The sequence below is a fragment of the Stomoxys calcitrans genome, chromosome 1 (assembly GCF_963082655.1).
Source record: "Stomoxys calcitrans chromosome 1, idStoCalc2.1, whole genome shotgun sequence".
Classification (NCBI taxonomy): Eukaryota; Metazoa; Arthropoda; class Insecta; order Diptera; family Muscidae; genus Stomoxys; species Stomoxys calcitrans.
This window is the reverse complement of record NC_081552.1, coordinates 142,290,536-142,318,328: the sequence shown is the minus strand read 5'-3', so window position 1 is coordinate 142,318,328 and position 27,793 is coordinate 142,290,536. Positions and strand designations below refer to the sequence as shown.

Genomic DNA, 27,793 nt, shown 5'->3' with positions numbered 1-27,793 from the left:
TGCGCAGCGACTGTGGTTGTGATCTCAATGGGCGTCCCGAAATGTAAATTTCCCTAGATGAAAAAAACAAGTTATGACGAAACTAACAAATTTTCCCGTTTGTTTTTTTTATATAGAGTTTCAACGCGAAACCCGAATATAGTACCGGTCTTAAATAAAGAAATACGAACCATTGAAACCAACTAAAACGATGCCGGCAATAGTTTCAAGTGTTGCCACTGTAACAGTTTTTTGCCATTTTCCCCACTATAAACAGAGTACTAATTTTCCGCCAACCTTTTTTTTATATGGAGTTTGACAGCATTCCGCTCGAAAAACTGACCAGAATACTCAGCTTTAGTTACAATTAGACAATTGGCGATCGCGTTTATTTTACATAAGAAATCGACTTATTGCGCAGCAACTGTGATTGTGCTCTTCTTGGTCTTCGTGAAATGTAATTTTTCACTAGATGAAAAAACAAGTTATAGTGAAACGAATACTTTTCATCAATATTTTCCGCAATTTGTTTTATACGGACTTTCACAGCGAAAACCGTATATAGTACCAACCTTTAAGGATTTATATTATAATTGTAATGAAATTTTGAATAAATAATTCTTCTCATAGCCTGAAATTCTTTTTATCTACATCCGAAATCTAAATAAGATGTGCACAGTTATTTAGGAAGTGTTATCAATACCAATTTATTCGTATAAAACGTTTGCGCACATTTTTTTCATATTACGGAAAGCACGTTTCCGCGCTTGTTAACTGATTGGACCGATTGACCCGATGAAGTCCATTATTGCCAAGGGCTGCCCGACTCAGTGTATAACACACTGCTACAACAACAACAAAAAGTACTTAAACTACTTAACAACAAACTACTTAATTTCTTTTTGCGTATTTTTTTATTTTATGTTATTTTTTCTACAAAATAGTAGTCAAATGTTTAGCCAAAATACATTTTTCCTCTCCCAATTCAATTAGAATAGGAGGATTTATTCGAGGGAGAAATAAATTCCATGGGAGTTTATTCCCAGGTAGTTTTCAGAATTGGACTGTGAGTGTGTGTCTAGACGATTTTGTCGATTGTGATAACACAGGAACAGGAGAATGAAGATGCCTACTATTTGCAACCGCTGAACCATGCGAATGTTCGCATCCGCCAAATCAGACAAGTTCTCAAATAAGAGAACCCAAAATGGAAATTATCCTGCCTACTAGTGCGGCAGATGTGCTATAGTCTGCCCTTCTTCGGCACCCTTACAGCTTCTGCAGAAGTCGTTACTTGCAGTGGCCTGTTTGACGGAAATAATGACTGAAACGTTTGTCCAACGACTTCAAAGCGGCATACTTTGTGACCATTGCATTCGTTGAAACTTCCTGAAAACCTTCCTTACTTCCTGAAAACCTGGCTTACATGTCGCTAGAGGCATACCCACAGATTCCAGTTTCCTTGGAATGCGTGAGGTTGTTGTTATAGCAGTGTGTTGTACACCGAGGCGGGAGCCCTTGCCGATGAAGGGTTCCATCGGGTCCATCCGGCACGTACAACCAACCGGCTGCCATGGGATGTGTGAGGTAGTTTCTTTTAGTTCGTCCTTTCATTGTTACAAACTTACCGCCTGGACGCTGAAAAAAAAAATACGTACGTCTTGCGAAAAAATTATTGGTGATTCCTTTTATTTTAAAATTATTCATTTTTTGTACCAAAATTAATGTTATATAAATCTTAAATTATTACCGTTAAATTATAGCTAGGAAGAATATAAGAGAAAACATGATGTTAAATCGCATGATTGATTTAAATGGTTATTAAATTACAGCATTTAATTACTAATAGGTGTAGAAGTAAATGATTCAATGTAGGAGGTAAACATAAATATTTTTAAGTAGATGCTTGCATATGAACAGATGGTTAAATTGGATGTAAATAAGCCAATCCCAATACAGGTCATATTAAAGTTGAAACGAGGGATTGTAAAATAACAACATAGATAAATGGATCAAAATAAAAACAAGCCAAACTCGGAAAAGCATTCTAATTTCAAACGGAATGCTGAATAAAAAGAAAACGACGGATATTTGTATCATTGTAAATGTATTTTTGTTCTATACGAGACACCCAAATATATAAGGAAGACAGTGTCGATATAGAACTGACAACCGTTCCTTTGCTGAATTCTGAAAAATCTGTGCAGCCTTGTTTAAGTTTTGTTCAAATTGCCCTTTTTTTAATTGTCTGTCCAACGAAACATAGTTTTTAACAGACATTTATGGTTATTTTCGGAAAAAAATTTAACATATAGGAAGTAAAGATGACTGGTGTCGATTTGTAGGGATCAATATACAGATATTTGAGTTTCGTTTCGTTTCGCTTTATTTTTATTATTACCCATTTACTCACAAATGTATGCCAATGGATTTGGTCGTTATCATTGTTATGCGTTAATATTGTTGTATATAGACAGCTAAATTAAAAATGTACACATATACAATGTATTATAAATATCGAATGAAATGATGTTACCCTTAAAACTAGGAAAATCAAAGAAAACTTATATTGTAAATTGGAGTTAAAAAATTTAGAATTTTCGTTTCTTTGTTTGTTATCATCATCCCAGATGATGATGACAATAATGTGTATGATTATTTTTTCCTCTTTTTGTAATTCCCGTTTCTTTTCTTAATGTTTCCTATTAACAATTCAATAAGTAACCAATATTTGGAAACTCTCGCCCTCCCTAGATAATACAAGATAACAGGATCAATTTAAAAAGTGTCTTTGAAGGCTCTTGTTAATATTAACGTTAGGTTTCTCATAAGCATTTAGTTAAAGTTTTACGCTCGAATGTTTAAATAAATAATATACTGTTTTTTATATATAAAAAAAAATAATAATGAGGCAAACAATAATTTACAATGAAGTTCTTATTTCAGAGAAAAATATGTGAATTGTTTTTTTTCCTAAATCTACTTCTTTTTATACACAACAAGGTATATGTATGTATGAATGTATGTATGTATGCTACAAAATGTTTATGTACGATATATTATGAAGAAGAGTGTCGTTTGTTTATCATAATGAAGTTAAAATTACAATTATATTTAGTTGTAAATAAATATGTTTATGTACACGCACTTGTGGCGTGTATGTATCGTAAGCATTCTAAACTAGCTCATAACTAATATACTTAAATTTAGAGAAACAATGTTTAAATAATCAAACATTTTCTATACATAATTTGAACTTTTAGCTTTTAATTTCTATACATTTACTAGATGTTAGTAAAACTAAACTAATAAATATGGGACCACCACTCCACCGACAAAAACTTCTCACTTGGTGTACGATAGAAGTACAACTAATACATTTTTTTGTTTTATTTACATTTACTTCTTGTTTTTAGCCAATGTCATAACTCGTTCAATCTTTATCAAGCAATGGCAGGAAACGGAATAATGGATTAGATGTATGGTCCATTGATAAAGTATGGTTATTGCGTTCGTCATATAACCAATGTTTATTCGTACACATTTGTTTTTGGCTTGAAGGACTGCAATTTAAAAATAACCTCTCAAAACTTATCACACATCATATTTTCAATCGGCAATGACAACATAAACACAACAAGAAGAGGGTAAACCTTCGACAGAGTCCTTTTCAAAAATGCTGTTCCGTTTTATGAGCCATCTTGACAAATCGAGTAACATTCACTTGAAGTTAGAGCAATGGTTGCTCAAAACTAGGCCGGAAATGGCAGCATTTATTTGATGATGTTAGGTTAGGGTGTTTTTGGATAATATTTACTATGTTTTTTGAGATCTCCCGTCCATAAATGAAAATTCTATAGAGTAAGTTTACTAGAATTGGTTCATTGCTGCTTTGTTTCCTTTATAGTTGTTTAATCGTTTGCAGTACGTTAAACCAAATGAAATAAGTGCAGATTTTGATTTTCATCCACCTCCAATGTTGAAAAAATTTTACACAATTTAAAAATGTTACAGTTTGTTACATATGCAACATATATGAAAATAATTCAAGTTTTTCCTAGCCTAAGATAAACTCATTGGTTATAAATATTTAAGCCGGACCGAGTCTTGCTTACTCGCCGCATTAAAAGACTTGTACTTGCATTCAATGACTTGTACTCAGTTTAAACCAGGGCCGCGGAGTCTAGCCTGAGTCGGAGTATAAAGCCGGAGTCAGAGAGCAGTTCGGAGTCGGCTCCGCAGCCCGGTTTACAAACCTTTTATGAGGAAACTATATATTTATAGAAATACATAGCATATATATATAGCAATACACATTTATGGTGAATTTAGATTTAAGCTGTTTAAGCACAACTGTAAATCGAACAAAACAGTTCAACGAGATTGGATAAAAACAAAAATGTTTGTTGGCATGCAATCGAGGAGTTACTTTTAGTGGGACTTTAGACTACAGGAGTAGATATATAGGAGTAATTATTTTTCTAAAGCTTCTGCCAATTGCGACATACTTACGTCTCCTAGAGAGACGAGTAGTCAATTTGAAAATTGGTTTAATTGGCAGCTATAAATGTAAGTGGTCCAATGTCATATTCACTGTGAATGTTGAACGATAGGTTATGCTGATACAAAGTAAACAGTCCAAAAGCAGTAGTAGTTTCATATAAAAACTATATCTGCTATGAAGCCATATGACCCATTTGCAATCCCTATCGACCCAACAACTTCAATATCAAACGAACACCGTTTTTTTTTTGTCTAAGTAAACTTCTCTCCATTCTTTACTATAGTTTAGAATAAAGTATACATAGGCCAAGGCGTATTTATCAGGTGGCCGCATCAACACAGCTGATAGAATTTGATATGTCAATTTCTTTTTGAATTCGCCTTACAAAAATATAAACTTCAAAATATTTTTTTTTTTTTTTTTTTTGAAAGAATGAAAAAGCGCAGAGAAACCCAGATAAAGTTTACGTCAGTACAAAGTCAGACATTAGAATAAAGAAGACAACATGCATAACCAAAAGGCGACCTGGCGCGCTGGAATGTTCCCTCTAATCTGCCGTTTGGCGTCTATACAACGACGTCAAAGTTCTGACATTGCAATGAGTGCGGTAGCTTTACCCCATCTAGGAGAGATCCCCCGAATACACCAAATTACCTCATATTGGTGAATAGCACAAACTTTATCTTTCGGGGGATACATCACGCCCATTGGCCAATCTTGTCACACGGCCACACACCATAATGACAACGTCATCCTCGTAGCCAACAAACTTTAACTATCCTCTTCAAATGACCTGAAAATTCCAAAAATATCCAAGAGCTTCAAAAAGTCCTACAAAACCTCTCTAGTTAAAATCGTCCTTTTTGAGCATTTTGCTAGCAGTACGGTAGCTACCTACCGCTCTAATAAGCTTGTGAAAACTATGCCTTCTTGATTGTTTTGTGGATTAGCCTTTGGAGCTTTTGGGAGTTTTGTACATTTGTTCTTTCTTTCTTGACACTCAAAAATAAATAACCTTCTTGCTCTGATTGGTCGAAGCAAATGTGCCGAAAATTTGAAATGTCATGGCCAAGGCGTTTTTAATAAGGTGGTCGCATCAGCACAGCTGATGGAACTTGATATGCCAATAGATTTTTGAATTCGCCTTATTAAAATATAAACTTTAAAAAAATTCTCTAAATTGATTTTTGTGTTCGCTGCGGTAATGGTTCTTAAACTTAGGTTATATAATGGTACACGTCTAACAACCTTAATCGCTATCAGCATCACTCAGGGTACTAGGTTCATTGCCTCGCCCCCGAAAAAGATTAACACCTTCTCTGAGAATGGCACAATCCGCATTGTTTGAGTTCCGGGCCATAACGGAGTAAGGGGGAATGAAAGAGCAGACAATTTGGCAGTGAAAGCCAGAGAACTGCCGTCGATAAACTTGGTTAACCCGTAGCCTTTTGGATCGACGCAGTCCGATTTAAAGGCGTGGGCGACGAACGCGAATGTAACACTGTGGAATAGCGAAACAGTCGGTAGGGCGGCGAAAATCCTATGGGATGATCCGGATCGTCAGAGGACGAGGCTATTACTGAAAGGTAGTAAGAAGGTGTCATAACGGGACACATAGGACTACGAGCTCACTTATGCAAAATCGGTGCGGCATGTGGAGAAGATGGGAAGGCACGCCGTCCGGATTCGACTATAAAAAAGAGGCCCCTTATCACTGAGCTTAAACTTCAATCGGAATACACTCATTGATATGTGAGAAGTTTGACCCTGTTCCTTAGTGGAATGTTCAAGGGCAAAATTTGCAATTTGCAATAACCTAGTGAAAACTATTTAAAACTGCCATGTTGGAGGAATTTTTAAAAAAAATTTAATATTTTTTCTATCTTGACACTCAAATATTAATAAACTTCTTTCTTCTTGCTCTGATTGGTTGAAGTTAATTTGCCGTAAATTTTAAATGTTACGGCGAATCGATTTTTTTTGCCCTGTAAACAAATTTTGACTTATAAAGTCCCAAAAAAAAAAATGCTTTGTTGTAGCAATTCGCCGATGCGGCCACCTTATAAATACCCCTTGGTCATGGCGAATAGAATTTTATTCGCCTTGCTTACAAATGTTGACATATCAAGTTCCCAAAAAAGATGCTTCGTTGTAACAATTCGCCGGTGCGGCCACCTTATTAAATACGCCTTGCTATAGGCGGTTGAAATTGCAGTTGACGGAACTTTTCCAGTATGGCAGGCATTGTACTGTCGTAAATTTTACCTGTGTTTCATGAGCTTTCTGAATTTTTTTCGATGGCGAAATAATGAACCATAGGGCCGTTCGCCGAGAGTACATGATGCGATTCGTTATTTAAAGGCGACAATAACACGCCTTTTCAGGCACTCAATTTCACTATACACAGCAATCTGTGCACGCGTCCGGATGCTCTCAACTGAGCTTTCACAAATAGCGAATGAACCAAAATAGCATTGAGCCAACGATATGTTGGCAAAATGTATTCGGATTCAATTTTGAAGGAAAAATAAAAAAAAAACCGTTAAAAAGAATTCATGGCGTTTAGCAAAGTCTATTTGGCAGCACAATGATTTGGCATCGCTTTGAGGCACAGTCAATTGATGGGGGAGGCATATATATTTAAATGCTAATCTCATGAGCAACAAACATTTGAAAATCATAAAAAAGCAAGAGTCAAATTAGCAAAAATTTGGTCGTGTCTCAAAATCAATCATCGTTCCACAAACGACTACATTTCAAAATTCTGTTTGCAGTGAAGCAGTGTACTTCCTCAATTCAATACTGTTTAAAAGTAACCTCTTGTAGTGCAAATATTTATGTGTAAATAATATGTATATATGAGAAGCTTAAGTCAGCATTTAGTAGTTTGATATTTTGGGGTGGCTTTAGTGGTTTAGATTAATTTTTGGTGTTGGAAGGCATGTGGAGTGGAAGCAAAAGTTTTAGGTAAGTACAATGGAAAACGAAAAAAACTAATATAGGTTTGCCATTAGTCTATTATGAACTCGTTTTTAACATTTATTCGCATAGCGTTCAACTGGAAGCTTCTCTCGCAGATATATGCTGGATGTTGGTGTAATTGTGGGAGCTACACTTGAAGTAGTGGAAGAGTTACTAGAAGAAGGTGTTGCCGAGGAATGATGATGCACCATGACAGCGGCTCGCATTATATGCTGATTGCTTTGTTGCTGGTGTGGATGTGGTTGTTGTTGTTGTTGTTGCTGCTGCTGCTGATAGAGGGAAATTTGTTGTTGGCGAGGTTGGATCGACGACTGCAAATTGTGCATAAAATAAGCGTTCATATTGCCATGTTTCTGATGTTGCTGGTAATAAGGGTATGCCATTACTAACTGCATTTGTGTTTGCGGTAATACTTGCTGGTTTTGTTGTTGTTGCGGCTGCATTTGTTGTTGCAAATCCATATGCCCTGAAGTACGCATCATTTGTAAATAGTTGTCATCGCCTATCGGTGCCTGCCGACTGCCATATTTCAATTCACGCGATATTCCTTGCTTATAGTTTCGATGATCCTTATCGATCACATAGGCAACCTCTCTTAATTGCATAATTGTTGTCTTAAATTTTGCATATATATGCGGAGATTGTTGTTGTAAAAATACTGCTGTCGCCACAAGTGGATTTTGCTGTTGTTGCAATTGATGAAAGCTACCAGTCTGTTCGAGAAATGCTTCCAACTGTGGCATATGCGACATAATTAAGGTATGAATGCGTTGTAGGTCTAAAGCTGGATCCAACGCTGTTATTAAGTCCATTTGAAAATAATCCATGGCTTCTGGAGACACATTTTTACAACCCGGGGCATTCTCATCCGAGCGATTACAGCAGCTGTAGATGCCATTTACAAACGCAGATGGATGGAAGTATTGTGATCGTATTGAATTCGTTAGGCATATTTTGTGTAGCAAATCGATCCATTCTCTCTCCTCAACGCAATTTGTAGTCTGTACAATAAATGATCGATCTTTACGTACAATCTGAAATTAGAAAAAGAAAATAATGTACCATATTTGTATATAACACTTTGTTTGTTTGCACTTTTTTTACATGGTCTCAACATGATATTTTTAAGTTTTTTTTGCCTGTTAGGGCGAAGATCGTTTTAGTTGTTTTATACCCTCCACCATAGGATGGGGGTTTACTAATTTCGTCATTCTGTTTGCAACTCCTCAAAATATACGTCTAAGAACCCATAAAGTATATAAATTCTTGATCGTCATGACATTTTAAATCGATCTAGGCATGTCCGTCCGTCTGTCTGTCGAAAGCGCACAAATACTTCTTATAGGTGTAGGTCGGTTGGGATTATAAATGGACCATATAGGTCCATGTTTTGATATAGCTGCCATATAAACCGATCTTGGATATTGATTTTTTGAGCCACTAGAGGGCGCAATTCTTATCCGATTTGGCTGAAATTTTGCATGAGTTGTTGTGTTATGATTTCCGAAAATTTCCGATTTGGCTGAAATTTTGCGCGACGTGTTTAGACTTCCAACAACTACGCTTAGTATGGTTCAAATCGGTCAATGAACTGATATAGCTGCCATATAAACCGGTCTTGGATCTTATCTTCTTGAGCCACTAGAGGGCGCGATTCCCATCCGATTGGCTAAAATTTTGCATGAGGTGTTTTTTACGACTTCCGACAATTGTGCAAAGTACCCATAGCACGATATAGTATCCATATAAACCGATCTGGGCTCTTGACTTCTTGAGCCTCTAGAAAGCGCAATTCCCATCCGATTTGGCTGAAATTTTGCATGAGGTGTTTTGTTATGACTTCTAATATCGATCTTGGCTCTTGACTTCTTGAGCCACTTGAGGACGCGATTCTTATCCGATTTGGCTGAAATCGATCTATAGCCTGATAAAGCTCCTATATAAACCGATTCCCCGATTGTGCTTCTTGAGCTCCTACAAGGCGCAATTCTTATCCGAATGGACTGAAATATTACCCTATGACTTCTACTAAGGTATTCAATATATTCAATATGGTCCTAATCGAACTATAACATGATATAGCTCTAGTGGCATAACAATCCCATGGCAACCGGTTGTACGCACCGGATTGACCCGATGGAATCCTCATCGGCAAGGGCTGCCGCCTCAGTGTACGTGTTCGTCTTTTTTCGTCATGGGAGAGGCACATCCCGGAGTGCCTTCTCCGCCCGTTTGTGGTCCGTGCCGGGATTGAAAAGAACCCCGGACCCTAGTTCTGTTCGGTTGGCCAGAACCGCCTTCATCATCGGTCGGTGTCGGTGAGGTGTAACCGGTGCATGGAGTGCGTACATTTCCGTTCTTGCTCTGGCCTAACTTCACTACGGGAGTATAGTCGTATCATATGCGGACGATTGTACGATCATGGCATCAGGCCCCCCACCTATTGATGACATCTGCGATAGGTTGAACATCTACCTCAACGAGCTTGCCTCATATTTCACTGCAAGAAATCCGAAGATATCCGCCACCAAATCTTCAGCCACACTGTTCACTACAAATACGCGTGAGGTGAATACTGAGCTGACTGTGATAGTCGATGGAGAAATGATTCCGACCATCAAGTGTCCCAAAATACTTGACGTCACATTTGACAGCTCTTACACATTCTCCTCACATGCCACAGCAATCTGCAATAAAGTCAAAAGTAGAAACAAGGTCCTCAAGTCACTCGCCGGCAGCACTTGGGGTGCAGACAAAGAAACCTTGTTGACCACGTACAAAGCAATTGGCCGGTCTGTGGTAGGTTATGCAGCGCCAGTGTGCTCTCGTCAACTTTGTGACACGCAGTGGAATAATATTCAGATCTGTCAGAATGCCGCCCTCGGAACTGCGACGGGCTGTCTCCTCAGTTCTCATGTGGACCACCTCCATCAGGAGACAAAGATCCTACCAGTGCGAAGACGTAACTACATGCTGACTAAGCAATACCTTTTGGGCTGTTATCGCAGAAACCATCCAAATCATCATCTTGTGGATAGATACCCACCGCCCAGAAGCCTTAAGGTAGATCTACACGATCTAGAGCGTGAGGTTCAGCGCTACAAGAGAGAACATCTTGATCAAGCGGCATATCAAGCGGGTCTGAACAACATTCATGCAGACACGGTAGCAGATGCGGTAATTGGCTACCGGGTGAATGTAGTCCTTGGAGAACGACCGCCACCCATTGCACCCGAAGAAATCGACCTCCCCCGGCAAACCAGAATAGTTTTGGCTCAATTACGTTCCGGCAGATGCAGCCGCCTCAATTCCCACAGAGCTAGGATTGATGCCGACGTGCAAGATGTATGTCCCGATTGTAACCAGGGACCGCACGATACACGTCACCTGTTTAACTGCCCGGCCCGACCCACTCGACTCAGACCCAAATCCCTGTGGACGCACCCCATCTTAGTCGCAGAGTTCCTGGGCCTTGACACTCAACAGAATCAAGCAGACGAAAGACAGAACACAATAAACTGCTACAACAACAACAACAACAACAACAACAACAATTTTCGTTTGTTTCGCTTTCGAGACGAGCTCAATGATCAATGAGCCGGGCCGGGATTTGAATCTGAGTGCCGTTGCCTAGCGTTCGAAGCGATCAATAAAACTTCCAAAGGCGGCACAGAATCATGTGTGGGCCATAGGAGTAGCGTAATTGTGAAGAGAAAAAATCTGCTATTACACAAACACATGCATTTGAAAAGAAACAGCTGGGTGGCAGGGTTGTCGAGCGTGGGTAATGCGGTATTTATATCATAGAGACGTTTTCGCAATAAATACGATAAAAATACAGCATACCAACGTGCGACCCTTGGAGCCTTCAAACCTAATATGGTTAAAAAGTCTTCTAATCAAATAGGATTAGACGTATGAACCACGACCTGTAAGACGACCTGTAAGACGACGATAGCATAGTTACACGCATCAAAATACAACGGCTGCGTTGGCTAGGTCATGTTGTCAGAATGGATGAAGAAGCTCCAGCAAAGAAGTCTTTTGAAGGCAAACACGGGAAGACCAAAAGCCCGATGGAAAGATCAAGTTGTGGGAGACACCTCGAAATTTGGTGTCAGAGATTTTAAAATGAGCGCAGAAGATCGAGGCGCTTGGAACGCTATTCTACGTTCGGCTAGTGGAAGAAATATTCTGTCATAGCCAAATAAAGTAAGTAAGTAAATCAAATACGAAACGCGTCCCATAGTGATTGGTGTGTGTGGTGATCTCTGGCTTTCCTATTCCATTACAGAAAAATATCCATTCATTGAGCTCGTCTCGAAAGAGAAACCAACAAAAATGATATTTTTTGATCACTCAAGAACAATGTGAGAAAATTGTTCTGAAAGCATTAATGTATTTTTAATAGTGCTTAAAAAACGGACCCAATAAAAGAAATATTGGCCAATTAAGGAAATATTATTCAATTAAGGAACAGGGGCACTCTTACTCCCCAGCGTTATCGTTGAAAATTTTGAAATACACGCACAACAAGTCGTTTGCCCAAAAAAAGTCGCACGTTTTGTTTCAAGATTTGATTAAAACCCAACAATACAAACATAAAAAAGGATACCAATTCATAAACACATTGTTTCAAGCATCTCAACACTTAAAAAACAATTAAAATAAAATTTGCCTTCCAAGTAATAACATTTCATATACATTATAAGACTATATACATTAGGCCGGGTCGATTTTTAAAAAATCGTATGGCAAAAACGAAAACTACATCCAATTCTAAGAAGTTCCTCCGAAGAAACCATGTATTAGAAATAAAATCCTAATTCGTGCCTCTCGACTTCAAAATGTATTCAATATTTGATATTCTTGTGATAAAGGTAGAGGTCGCATTTGTTGTTCGATTATCGTAAGATTTTACACAAGGCATTTTTTGGTCCAAGGACGAACGCTATTGATTTTGAACAAAATCGGTTCACATTAAGACATATCTCCCACGTATATATTTCATACGATAGGGCCTTTCAAGGCTCTAGTAGCCATCACTTTGATCCGATTTTTACAAAATTTTGCACAAGACGTTATTTTTAACGTCAAAATCGGCTCAGTCTTAGATATAGCTCCCATATACATGTTTCATCCGATATGACATTTTTAGGCTCTAGTAGCCAAAATTTTAGTCCAATCTTTACAAAATTTTGCACGAGACGTTATGTTAAATCAAAATCGGTTCAGTTTTAGATAAAGCTCACACATATATGTTGCATCTGATATAACATTTTTAGGCTATAGTAGCCATAATTTTGGTCCGATCTTTAAAACATTTTGCACAAGTCGTTCTATTCAATGTTCCAATATGTGTGCATAATATTATCAAAATCGCTTCAGTTTTAGATATAGCTCCCATATACATGTTTCTTTACAAAATTTTGCACAAGGCGTTATGTTCAATCTTCCAACATATGTGCATAATTGTATCGAAATCGGTTCAGTTTTAGATATAGCTCACACATATATGTTGCATCTGATATAACATTTTTAGGCTATAGTAGCCATAATTTTGGTCCGATTTTGCTCAAAATCAATAGCGTTTGTCCTTGGACAAAAAAGTGACTTATGCAAAATTTTACGATAATCGTATAACATATGCGACCTGTACCTTCATCAAAAGAATATCGGAAGAACAAGAAATACATTTGAAGTCGAGAGGCGCGGATAAGGATTTTATTTTAGATACATGGTTTCTTCGGAGAAATTTCTTAGAATTGTATATAGTTTACGTTTTTGCTTAACGATTTTTTACTTTTTTCCATCCATACAAATCAACCCGCCCTTATGTTGTTGTTGTTGTTGTTGTAGCAGTGTGTTGTACACCGAGGCGGCAGCCCTTGCCGATGGAGGATTCCATCGGGTCAGTCCGGTACGTACAACCGGCTGCCGTGGGATTGAACCCGGCCTAATATACATACATAGTTTCGTGGTTTACTCATTTCTGTATTTTTGGAAGAGTTCATCACATGGAATCCAATTCTCAATTTCAACATGATACAAATTTTCGAAAAAAAGCAAAATTTTTATTTTTTTGGAAATGTAAGTTATGAAGACACGTAGAATCTTGTAACCTTTCCATTAGGGATATTCCAGTCTCTTCATCAAGTTATTTGTAGGGTTTTAGGTTTAAGTGGCAGTCTGCCATCAGACACATTTAGACGTTATATCGTCTATCCTACCGCTGAACCATCCTGATCGCTTTAAAAAGGTTACGTTGATTAGAGGGTGCGGATGTTAAATCGCCCCATGGACATACTCCTAAGCCAGTTATCGGCTTGTTGTGCGCTCTAAATCCTAAAAAAGTAATCTCGAAATGAAAATCGAAGTTAGGAATTCCGTGCTACTTACAAAATCCTTTATTGTTTTCCATGCCACGCTCCTAAGTTAGTTCATGTTTAGTATTGTGTTCCCACCTGAATGCCGGTATATGTTAGACGCGAAAGCCGGGCAATGGATACGGGCACATCCGCTAAATCGGACAAGTTCTCAAAGAAATAAGAACCTAAAAGGTCTTCTTCCTCCTTCTGCCGCGCCCTCCTCACAGCTTCTGCAAAAGTCTTTACTAGGAACCTTCAGTCTGCCAGCATGTTTTCCGACCAGACTGTGTGACATGTCATGACGGACACAGTGACTGAGACGTCTGTTCTAGCCAAAAACAGCACAGACTTAGACCTGTTCAAGTCCAGATTTGGCCTGTGAACTTTCCCCCAACCGCAATAGCCACGTCATCAGCATACACGACCACTTTTACACTTTTTTCTTAAAGAGAATCGCTATATTAAAAAGTAGAGGAGACAGTACACCTCTTTGAGGTGTTCCCTTGCTGACCCATCTTTCTAGATCCACAGATCCTAGGACTGCCGTAATGCATCTTTTATTAAGTAAGTTAATAATAAACTTTCTTACGATAGTGTTGATGCTTACAAACTCCAGTTCCTTCATGATTGATGTCCGTTTTACATTATAGAAAGCACCTGCAATGTCAATAAATGCTACCATTTGATATTCCTCACAACGAGAAAAACTTCTATGTAGCCAACTAGGTCATGAAGGACTGTTTCAATGGACTTGCCTTACTATGTGCATGTTGCTGCTGAAACAGGCGATCTCCAGGGATCTTTGCCCTCTCTATCAACCTCTCAAGAGTCTTCAGCATGAATGATGACAGACTAATAGGATGAAAATCCTTCGCCTTCGTGTGGTAAGGTTTTCCTGCTTTTGGAATGAAAATGACCTTTGTGTCCCTCCATCCAACAGGCATATACGACATGTTGATACAAGCTGCGTATATTCCCCTTAGCCAAGGAGCCGGAGCCTCCGAAGAATGCATACAAGTGATAATCCCTTCTGGCGCCACGTTGTTCATTGGAGAGTTTCCCGAAAAATGTGAATCAACGAGTAGTTCTAGTGTTTCCTCACTAGACATTCTCCATACCTTCTCTCAATATATCCCACCGTAATAGGTCTAGACGAGAGGATTTTCCTTAGCCTAGAGGCCTCAGATGTATCCTCCACGGAGGTGCAGGATTCTTGTAATTCTGCTGCGTATATTCCCCTTAGCCAAGGTGCCGGAGCCACCGAAGAATGCATACAAGTGACAATCCCTTCTGGCGCCACGTTGTTCATTGGAGAGTTTCCCGAAAAATGTGAATCAACGAGTAGTTCTAGTGTTTCCTCACTAGACATTCTCCATACCTTCTCTCAATATATCCCACCGTAATAGGTCTAGACGAGAGGATTTTCCTTAGCCTAGAGGCCTCAGATGTATCCTCCACGGAGGTGCAGGATTCTTGTAATTCACTATTATTTATTTGTAATTAATCCCTTAGTGGAATATACATTGATAGGACTTTTGAATGCTGAAGGGCTTGCACCAATTTTTGTTTTTAAATTTTCTGTAAGAAATTCCACAGACTCGAAACCCGATTATGGTAAGGATTTTCAAGAATAGTACTATTGTAACGTTCAATAAGTATGTGGGAGTTTCTGCTACTAGTTAGAAAGTTTATAGTTTCAAACAAATAACAGTGCTGTCCATATTTAATAATGCAGAAGAGATAATATAGACATCTAACGTTTATGTAATGCTTGAATGAGCATCAGAGAAACTATGGTAAAACGTTGGTAATCGCTGCGACAGTAATTGCCATAGACGTAACGTAAAATTCTATGAAAACATGATAAGTGCTTGCGGTGATTACAGGAATTTGGCCCTGAATAAATTTCTAAGTCATATAAAATATGTGGAATTATAAGAGAATGCGCTAAGAATCGCTGTATATGCACTGGAAGAATAAAATTTTAATTATACAATCTTCTAAGAATAATATTTATTTAAGAAATGGCATGTGAAGTATGTGATGTGAATTTCAACGATGAGTTGATGAGTCAAAACCAAGAAGTGAAGTCGACTCCTTTGTATCAATAGCAGTATTCTGTACTGTCAGGTTATATAAAGGAATATTGCGATCATTGGAAAATACCAAACATTTAGTTTTATCGATATTCATAAGGATTCTATTTAAAGTTGCCCACTCACAGACTCGACCAATGTCCTCATTCAATTGGTTAAAGCATACCTCAATGGGTTCGGCGTTGCTAGATGTAAATAGGTGAATATCATTGGCATATATACTCAGCATTGAGCGCCGAATCCAGCGGATGTCATTAAGGTATAACATAAATAGAAGCGGATCCCTGTGGAACACCGTTAAAAATATGGGAAGAGTTGGAGACTACACGATGCCAAATCCTTTTATGGATGTCAATAACGTATAACATAAAAGGAAGTGGGCCTAAAATGAATCACTGTGGAACACCGTTAAAAATATGGGAAGAGTTGGAGACTATAAAATCAGATACTACGAATTGGGAACGATTGAATGATATTGCAAGCCGTATGTGAAAATTTAAAATGAGAAAAGTTTTGAAAGCAAAATTGTGTGATCAATAGAATCATATGCTTTACTCACATCGAGTATTGCGTGGGCACAGGCATTTTTTCTATCAAGACATTGTCTGATATTTCCAATCAGATGTAAAACAAGTGACGTAGTGCTGTGATGCCTCCGAAATCCATATTGACATGAATGTATAAGATTTCTCTCATCCAAATAACTAGATATCTGATTCTTCAACAGTATCTCTTTAGAAAGAGCACGGTATTGGACGTTAGTCCGCGCAGTTCAATCCGGTTGTATTCTTTTTACGAAGCGGTATAACTTTCGTCAGCTTCCAAAACAAAGGAAAATTACAATTAGTTATAATAGTGTTAACGACGTGAAGTAAATGTTGCGTGATGACAGGAAAAACTATTTTAATTCGCTTTGCCCTGCGTACACAAATTCGAGCAATAGCTCTTTAAGTTCTAAAAATCTCGTTGTTTGCAATTGTCGGATTCTCAATATATGTCCGGTGTGAAAGGCCACGATTTCTTATAGTTGAAGTTATTTCCGGTCGGGACATTAAGGAAGGCTTATCATTAAATATTGTCTTTGTTAGAGATTCGGTGGGTCAGACATAGAACATCCCATGGCAGCCGGTTGTGCTCACCGGATGGACCCGATGGAACCCTCATCGGCAAGGGTTGCCGCCTCAGTGTACGTGTTCGTCTTTTTTTCGTCATGGGAGAGGCACATCCCGGAGTGCCTTCTTCGCACGCTTCTAAAAGAACCCCGGACCCTGGTTCTGTTCGGTTTGCCAGACCAACCGGTGCATGGAGTGGGTACATTTCCTATCTTGCTCTGGCCTCACTTCACTATGGGAATATAGTCATACTGGATATGTTGCAAGGTACTGTGCGAACATAGCCAGCAGTAGGCCACAAGCGTCGTCGTCGCCTTTTGCGTCCTTGTCGTCGGACTATGTGACCGCCCCACCACCCCATGCGGCAATATATGCAACTGCAGCATCCCAGCCCCAATATTGACAGGTCAGTGCCGGGAATGTATCATTTTTGCAACTAAACTGCAACGGTCTCCGTGGCAAGATCGATGAGATTGTGGATTTCATGAGTCGGAGAAATATATTGGTCGCAGCGATCCAGGAGACAAAGCTGGCCAGTTGTCACGGATACAATGTGCTACGTAAGGATCGCTCAATGAATGGAGGTGGGGGATTGGCCTTCGTGATACACCATTCAGTGCAATATAGACCCATCTCGTCTGCCCCTGGCGCTAGTGACCCCTATATGCAGTGCATGGGGATAGCAGTCAGGTCCGGTACTGCCGAGATAGAGCTATACAACGTGTACATACCGCCGGTTGGTAGCTGTGTCCCGATTAATGGCCAAGCTTACAATCCAGACATAAGTGGGTTACTATCTGGCCAAAATCGTGTGGTTCTAGAGGACTTTAATGAGCATCGTACTTCAGGCATTCTCCCCTAGGTAACGACCAGCATGGCATAGCTTTGGCAGAGCAGATTGAAAGCTCCACGTTTTGCACGGTGAATGAGGATGACCCCACTAGGATTACGAGGAGGTGCAGCAGCTCGCCAGACATCTGCATTACATCCCCTGATCTCTTGAGTGACGTATCCTGGCAAGCCGTAATTTCTTTGCGGTCAGACCACCTTCCCATAATTCTCACCATCGACCGACCACCCGACTTCATAACCTCTGAGCGCCGGACGTTTATCAATCATAAGAAGGCTGATTGGGCTGGCTTCAGAGAGTATACCAATCGCCGCTTCAGTGAACTGCTACCCCCCTCGGATGTGCTAGTGGCCGAGAGGAAATTCCGAAACATCACTAACGCAGCAGCCGCTCGCTTTATACCAGCCGGTCGAATACCCCAAGTGCGGCCCAATTACCCGGCGCAAGCAGTGTTATTCGCAGACGAGCGTGATGGGATTAGTGGTATGGACCCCGCTAACCCCAGAATCAGCGAGCTGAATCTGAAAATAAACACAGTAGTCAACGAACATAAGCGGAATTTATGGCTAGAACACTTGAAGCAATGTAACTTAGGCACCGGCGTAGGCAAACTGTGGTCTACTCCTAAGTCACTCTCGAACCCCGGTAGACGGGATGGCAGGACCTCAGTCACTTTTGGCGAAATAACCGTGACTGATCCGAAGAGATGCGCCAGGTTGTTCAACCGTCAATTTATTGTGCATCCCGAGAGAGACAGGGCAAGGAGGAGAGCCATTCGCCGTATTCCGAGCTGATGAACAACCATCACAAACTACCGTGGGCAAAGTTACGAATGTCATCCGTGGCGCCAAATCATCTAAGGCGTTGGGCCCCGACGGAACCTCTACATTGATGTTGAAGAATCTGGATTCAGTCTTTGAACACTCTTATAGTTCCCGATGTCTGGAAAATGGGCAGAGTGATCCCGCTACTGAAGCCTGGAAAAGACCCGAGTTTGGGGAGTCGTACAGACCGATCTCCCTTCTATCCCCAGTGGCAAAGAGGCTTGGGGCATTACTCCTCCCGAGCCTCGTAGGAGAATTTCCATTCGCCGAGCATCAACATGGATTTCGAAAACTGCACAGCACAACAACAGCTTTGCATGCTATCACCGCACACAATTGCCGTAGCTTTAATCAGCCCAGGCCATGTGATAGGATGGCAATCGTGGCACTGGACCTTTTGAAGGCATTCGACACGGTCAGCCATGCCAAATTATTTGAGGACATCGCCAACACGTCTCCCCAGCCAGGCCTGAAACGATGGGTCGCGAATTATCTGTGTTGTCGCCAGTCATTTGTGGAATTTAGGGATAAGAAGTCGAAACACCGTAGAGTGAAACAGGGAGTTCCCCAAGGTGGGGTGATATCTCCGGCACTGTTTAACCTCTACCTATCCTTCATTCCACCCATAGTCGATGGAGAAATGATTCCGACCATCAAGTGTCCCAAAATACTTGGCGCCACATTTGACAGCTCTTACACATTCTCCCCACATGCCACAGCAATCTGCGATAGAGTCAAAAGTAGAAACAAGGTCCTCAAGTCACTTGCTGGCAGCACTTGGGGTGCAGACAAAGAAGCCTTGTTGACCACGTACAAAGCAATTGGCCGGTCTGTTGTAAGTTATGCAGCGCCAGTGTGGTCTCGTCAGTTTTGTGACACGCAGTGGAATAATACTCAGATCTGTCGGAATGCTGCCTTCCGAACTGCGATCACCTTAAGGTAAATCTACACGATCTAGAGCGTGAGGTTTAGCGCTACAAGAGAGAACCTCTAGATCAAGCGGCATATCAAGCAAGTTTAAACAACATTCATGCAGACACGGTAGCAGATGCGGTAATTGGCTACCGGGTGAATGTAGTCCTTGGTGAACGACCACCACCCATTGCACCTGAAGAAATTGACCTCCCCCGTCAAACCAGAGTAGTTCTGGTTCAATTACGTTCCGGCAGATGCAGCCGCCTCAACACCTACAAAGCAAGGATTGATGTCGATGTGCAAGATGTATGTCCCGATTGTAACCAGGAACCGCACGATACACGTCACCTGTTTAACTGCCCGGCCAGACCTCTCGGCGAATTGGAGGCAAATCAACAAGTTAATGACCCGGCCTGGAATTCACACCTTATTTTGTAATTATTTGTTAGAGTAAGTCGTCTTTAAGATAGTTCGTAAGAATACTTTAAGTAATCATCATGAATTTTGCCCATAATTTGGATAATTGGCTTATATAAACTCAAAAAGATTTAATTTTTTCTTTAATCTATTTACCAGAAGAAATATTAATATTTGACAACCAACACAACTAACATAATACTGTTATTTTGGCTCCTAAATAGTTTTAGGAAACACCTAACATGTTTATTTTTCCCAGCCAATAAATTTTGAATTTTCTCAGTAAACATGCCTTATTAGACCTATTCTTATTTGAGTGAGAGACAATGAGTAAAGTAGGGGGAAAAATGTGTAGGTGAATCGTGGTAAAAGAAAATTGGGGGTAGGTTAGATAAAAGTGGCAGTCCTTTACAGACTCACTTAGATAATTTTAAGTCCATTGTGATACCACAGTAGCGACAGATCAAGGCTTCTGGCGGGAATCCAACCCACGACCCCTGCACTGATAATCCAAGCATGCTACCAACTCGGCCACCGGGCGGCCTTAAGGCAAAAATTAGGGTTAATCAGAGGAAAGATTACGAGTGCTTGATTACCAAAGGTGAAGCTTATATCAGCTACTGGCCGAACCGGGCCCGCTCCGCTGCGCCTTCTTTAACTCTCTAATATCTTTTAAGGGTAGGGGTTCTTCGCCCTGAATGTGAATATCGTGCCATTGTAGCATATGTCCGGCTATGACGCCGAATTGTCGTGATTTGTCTATATATCAATTTGGTGGGTTTTGGGCGGCCCAGAGGCACCGGACTACGACAATAGAAACCATGTTTTATTTTTGGTGACGGTAGGTTTGGTTAAAAAGAGGGTGCAGATATTAATCTGCCCCTGCCACTATAGATATACACCTAAGCCAGTAATCGGCTTGTTGTGCGCTCTAAAAACTAAAAAGTAACCTCGAAGAAAAAAATTTTAATTTTTGGGAAATGTCATCATTTTCCCCACATGCTATCACTTGCCGCACCTATTTTGCATAAGTGAGCTCGTAGTCTCGTTATGACACCAAAAGCTATACTGACCTCCTTCTTACTTCCTTTCAGTAATAGCCACGTCCTCTCACGATCCGGACCACCCCATCAGATTTTCGCCGTCCTACCGACCGTTTCGCTGTTCCACTGTGTTGCATGCATTTGTCGCCCACGCGCTTAAATCGGACTGCGTCGACCCGAAAGGCTTCAGGTTAACCAAGCTTATCGACGGCAGTCCTCTGGCCTTCACTGCCAAATCGTCTGCCCTTTCATTCCCCCTTACTCCGTTATGGCCCGGCACTCAAACGATGCGGATTGTGCCATTCTCAGAGAGGGGTTAATCTCCTTCTTACACTCCTTGGTGATTGTAAGAATGCAAAGAAATTTCCAACGAATCACATCAACAATCTCCGACATCTAGTGTTTTTAAAAATTAGGGTAATGAGAAGTTCTTTTTAGGGGAGCGATGGCAGCTCAGACATTTCGACTCAAATATGGATATCAAATTCGTGCAACGCTTCCAAATCCCTTTAATTTGAGCCCCATTAATAAATATGAACAGTTTGGAGAGGGTTTTGGGGTTGGGGGGCCACCGGTGCTTTGCCCTGAAAATAGACATCAAAGTCGTTCTTTACTGCCAAATACCGTTGATTTGAGGTCCAATTTTCCATAGTCGGATATAAAGTTCACTCTCTAAAGCACCCACTAAACTGAACTTCATATCCCCCAAACATTTGGCTCCAAAATTGGGTATCAAATTCGTTTTCTACTCTCAAATACCTTTCATTTGAGTCCCATATTGTCATAATGGGTCAATTAACCTACTTGACGTATTTTTAGGAGGAAAAGCGCCACCTGGTCTTTTAATGTCATATTGTAATCTACTCCCAAATACCTTTCATTTGAGTCTCATATAGCCATAGTCGGCTAATATGCCCATTTTGGGGAGGGGCGACCACCTATTAGTTGGACCTAATTTTTTATGCCATATTTGTAATCTAATGCCGAATACTTTTGAGTCCCATATTGATAGGAACGTTTGAGTCCCATATTGATAGGAACGCCGAATATATCTGTTTAGAAGAGTTTTGGGTTTGGGGCGCCCAATATGGCTGTTTGGGGGAATTTCGGGGTTGGAGCGGCCCGATGGGTACTTAGACCCAAATTTTAATACCATTTTCGTATTCCTTTTTCCAATACCTTTCATTTGATACCCATATTGTCCCGATCGATACACTTTTGATTTTGGGTGGTGTTTTTGGGTAACGGGGGAGGGTCTACCCCCTTCCGAAATCAACAAATTATAAAGCCCATTTCTCTTTCCTGCCCATATTCGCTATCTACCCCCGAACACCTTTCATTTGAGTCTCATATCGTCATGATCGTCCAAAAAACTATTTTAGGGGGTTTTTGGGTTGGGACGGCCCTCCAGTTACTTGGACCCAATTTTTGATATAAAATTCGTAATCTACTCCTGAATACCTTTCATTTGAGTCCCATATTGTAACGATCGGTCCACTTTTATTCTTGGGTAGTACTTTTGGGGTAAGGGGGAGGGTCCGCCCCCTTTCCGATATCAACAAATTTTATAGCCTATGTTTCTTTTCAGACCAAACTACACAATCTGTGAAAATTTCAAGATAATCGGTTCAGCTGTTTTTGAGTCTATACGGAACAAACAAACAAACAAACTCAAATTCATTTTTATATATAAGATAGCTCGCGAGAAATCGAGGTTGCAAAAAATATTGGGTTGCCCAAAAAGTAATTGCGGATTTTTTAAAAGAAAGTAAATGCATTTTTAATAAAACTTAGAATGAACTTTAATCAAATATACTTTTTTACACTTTTTTTCTAAAGCAAGCTAAAAGTAACAGCTGATAACTGACAGAAGAAAGAATGCAATTACAGAGTCACAAGCTGTGAAAAAATTTGTCAACGCCGACTATATGCAAAATCCGCAATTACTTTTTGGGCAACCCAATATATGGTTAATACTATTTTAAATACAAAAAAAAATTGTAAAGAATTATTTTTTATTAAAATTTTTCCCGTCTTCTCTTTGTCTTTGCGCTGCAGTAAAATAATATTATGACATATTTCTCTTTTTCCATCAAAATGAAAAAAAGTGTAATTTTTTACACTTTTTATGAATAAAGGACTCCATCGGGTCAATCCGGGCTGCCATGGGATTGATAACAAAGAATAAATTTTTTTTCTACATAATTCTCTAGAGTCAAAGTAATCCGTAAATAAATATTGTTTTTATAAAATGAGTTCGTAATACACGGTTAACATATGCATGGCAATGTTCGCCAAGTCACTGATACGAAAACGCAATACTTGTTCCAAATGGGTTAACAGTAATAGCCCTTTTCTATAGCTCAGATCAATAGATCAACAGTTGTGGTGTTATAACTACTGAGGTCCCCAGGGACCTCATTGCTATATACGATAATCAAAAGGTTCGCGCTTCGAAGGGTTAATCATTTGTTGTTGTCGTATCAGTGTGTTGTACACCGACGCAGTAGCCCTTACCGATGAAGCAATCCACTAGGTCAGTCCGGTACGTACAACCGGCTGCCATGGTATTGGTTAATCATTTGTCATTTCTTATTGGTTTTTCACCAATGACCACAGTATAATTTTATATATGCTTTGTGGTTCATTTTAATTTATATTATTATAACACTTATCCAGCTGTCGTTCTTCCAAGTTTCAAGTGGTTACAGTTATCGGCAACCCAAAATAGCAACCTTGAGATTAAACCTAAGAGCGAATGTTTTCTTGTTTATAAATATCTATACGCTATCAAACCAATATGTCAAAATAATAAGACATTTGTATGGCTAGATACCTCATATCTAGAGTGCGGTTGTATTTTTGAAAACATCGTTCTATGGATTTGGATATTTTTCAACCCATCTGAGAAACTCCGAAACTCTCAAAACAACGTTTTAAACGAATCAATAAGTTTACTAAAATTTTAATATGGATATCTATCAACGATAAAATAAACAATTCGTCACCTTTTTAGATAACATTTGGGCTAAATAATATATTCGTCTAGATATGCGTATTTGCGCTGACTACTGTGAACAGCAGCATAATTGAACCGAATCAATATCTATTACGGACTGCGGAGGAAATCATAGCCGAATGTCATGACTGGACGATGAAAAAGAGTCCGGATTTTATGCAAAATCGAAATTTTGGGATCTATTATTTAGAAAACGGGTTGGTATATTGCAATAAAATTATTTTTCGTAAACATGTAATGACTTTTGAACTTTGAAAATCCAAATTTCATTACACATAATCAGGGTATTTGCCAAATAATAGGTAGCACATTTTCGATTTTGAATAGAAATCCAAATCCAAACTGTGATCAAAGCAAGGACCTCTTGACCAGCAACATGCACAAGGGTCCCTACAGGTCATACAGGACTTCTGAACTTCGCAGAATGTATCGGAAGTGCAATTGCTGTTAGGTTCCATAAACCACTATTTCAATCCCATGGCAGCTGTTGTACGTACCGGATTGACCCGATGAAGGCTTTCATCGGCAAGAGATGCCGCCCCAGGTGTACAAAACACTGATACAACAACAACAACAAAAACCACTTTGTATTGCTGACGTATAACAGTCCCAACCTCCCCATACATGTTGTTTCAGACGTACCATATCTATATTTTCTCGAGCAACAGCATCATGTATCTAGGACTATATTTATACACTGTCGGACAACATAAAGTGCGGTTGTGTATCCTTCTTCTACGTGTATCATTTACTGTTTTTTTATTGCCCCGTTATTTGTTGGAGTGCCTCAATTATTTCCATAAATTTTTGAAATTTTTAAACTCGTTCGTTCAGGTTTCTGATGTAAAAGTATTGTAGTGTAAAAAAAGTCTTCGCGACATAATAAAGTGCGTTTTTTATAAATCGTTAAAATTATAATATTGGGTTGCCCAAAAAGTAATTGCGGATTTTTTAAAAGAAAGTAAATGAATTTTTAATAAAACTTAGAATGAACTTTAATCAAATATACTTTTTTTACACTTTTTTTCTAAAGCAAGCTAAAAGTAACAGCTGATAACTGACAGAAGAAAGAATGCAATTACAGAGTCACAAGCTGTGAAAAAATTTGTCAACGCCGACTATATGAAAAATCCGCAATTACTTTTTGGGCAACCCAATATATTCATGATTATTTTAACAAAAATTTGTGGTAAGTTATTAAAAAATAATTATTTGTAGCAAAGTACCTAACTTTTTCGTTCAATATTGCTTAAATATATAGAAAACTAGCCGTACCGGGCCCGCTGCACTGCACCTTCTTTAACTCTCTAATATCATTTAGGGTTGGGACACTTCGCCCCGAATGTGTTTACCGAATTCGTGCCACTGTAACCTATGTCCGCCTATAACGCTGAACGCCTGCGTCCTGGCGATAACGTCGGACAAAATTTAAAGCTGGCGACATTTGCCACACAAGGTCATGTAAAAAATTCTCCCCAAAGAGATGTCACACTGCGGCACCGCATTCGGACTCAGCTATAAAAAAAAGTCCCTTATCATAGAGTTTAAACTTGAATCAAAAAGCTTTCATTGATGTGTGAGAAGTGTGTCCCTTCTCGGTTCCTGGGTAAATTTTTACTCCACTTCCAAGTACTTTCTTTTGGGGTCTATATTATTGTATTAGTAAATATTTCCGGTTTAGAGAGACACTTGGCCCTTAATGTAAATATACGCTTCGTGCTCTAGTTTCAAATACATGTTATATGAGTCCCATAATGGCATGATCGGTAAATAAATTCTGTTTGAGGGTGGGATGGACTCCAGGGACTTTGTCCCGAAAATCAATCAATTTAAATATGAATTTGCTTTTATATAATAGGGAGGTGTTTTCGGGTGGGACAGTTCCCCAAACACATGGCTCTTCAATTGGATATCAAATTCGTTATTTTCTCTCAAGCCCTTTCTTTGAGCTCTATATTGTCGTGATTGGTCCATATACCCATTAGACGGCTTTTGGACGGTCCCCGAGGCACCGTGCTGCACTCCCAAATCCATTTAATGTGAGCCCCATATGCCATGATCAGTAAATATGAAATGTTTGGAGGGTGTTTTGGGGCTGGGGCGGACACCGGCACTTTGCCCTGCAAATAGATATCAAATTCAGTCTTTACTCTCAAATACCGTTGATTTGAGCTCCATATTGCCATAATCGAAAATTGAGTTCAGTTTAGGGGGCGCTTTAGGGCGTACCCCAAACACTTGGCCGCAAAATTGGATATCAAAGTCGTTTTCTACTCTTAAATACCTTTAATTTGAGTCCCATTTTGTCATAATGGGTCAAATAACCCATTTGACGTATCTTTAGGAGGAAAAGCGCCACCTAAACTTGAACGCAAATTTTAATGTCATATTCGTAATCTACTCCCAAATACCTTTCATTTGAGTCCCATATAGACATGGTCGGCTAATATGCCCATTTTGGGGTACTTGGGGATGGGGCGACCTCCTATTACTTGGACCTAATTTTTATGCCACATTTGTAATCTAATATGAAATTCGTTCTCTACTCCTGAATACCTTTCATTTAAGTCCCATATTGTCCCGGTTGGTCCACATTTATTTTTGGGTAGTACTTTTGGGGTAACCCCTTACCCGAGGGTCCGCAATTATATTGCATATGTTTCCTTCCAGACCAACCTACACAATCTGTGAAAATTTCAAGGAAAGCGGTTCAGCCGTTTTTGAGTCTATACGGACCAAACAAACAAACACAAATTCAATTTTATATATAAGATTTTGCCATATTTTTTTTTTTGCCTTAAACGAACTTTTATCCAAACAGGCAGTGGTTTCCCGAACAAGTGAGTGGCTCTCATACTGGTTTACAACTTGTATTTGAAAGTGATCAAAACAAGTTACCGTAGGGCCACTAACTAATATCACAGTCAACGGCAATGATATACACAACAGCCAGACTCAACGACTTCACACTGGCTGGTCAGCCAGCCGCAGCAGCGAACATACGCATTTATGCAAACGACTGCAGGGAAGAATATTTTGTTTTGGACTAGCGCTGCCGTGGTGAATTGGAAGTATGTTGCGATGAGTATGAACATATAAAAGGAAGGCAAGGACAGGCAAAAGGGGGCAGAAGTCAATCGTCGGAGTACAGGCAGATATCGGGAAGCAGGAAAAATATCGGCGAGTAGAGTGATAAAGTGACATAGACAGAGTGCTACCCTTCCCACGAGGGGAAGCTGTCGTTACAATATTTATAATGAAATCAGTGCATTTACGATTTTCTATTGCCGGAACATAAATTAAAGTTGAATTCGTAAAATTCTTGCGATTGCGATATTCGGTTCTTCATATACGAAGAAACAAGGTACCCTACCATACATATCGGCGTAAAAATGAGCAAATTTTTGGAAACATTAACAATATTCACAGAAACCACGAACCCCCAACGAGTTTATAACAATCTTTTTTAACAAAAATAGTACTTACCTTAAAACAATTTTGCAATTTAAAACTTTTTTCATTCAACTGTTCGACACGTTCAATTTCCGCCAATGGTATATCACAGATTGGTTGTTTGCCCTTTGATTTGGCATAACTTAAAGATTGGGTGGTTAATCGAAAATAGCGTTGTTTAAATGGTCGTCGAAATCGTTTGCCGTACTGTGGGTATTTAGCCATCGTACT

At 39.5% G+C, this 27,793-nt stretch overlaps 1 protein-coding gene across 7 annotated transcripts in view; it reads right to left on the bottom strand.

Annotated features, from left to right (window-relative positions):
- Positions 1-2,347: 2,347 nt before the first annotated feature.
- Positions 2,348-27,793, bottom strand: part of LOC106091906 (GTPase-activating protein) — a 95,914-nt gene continuing 70,468 nt past the window's right edge. For all 7 annotated transcript variants that reach the window (XM_013258603.2, XM_013258604.2, XM_013258606.2 and 4 more), the window contains 2 exons: positions 27,596-27,791; positions 2,348-8,499 (listed from right to left, as the gene is read on the bottom strand). In XM_013258603.2, coding sequence (XP_013114057.1) covers positions 7,516-8,499; positions 27,596-27,791 — 1,180 coding nt within the window. In that variant the 3' untranslated portion in view covers positions 2,348-7,515. The remainder of the gene's footprint in view (positions 8,500-27,595; positions 27,792-27,793) is intronic.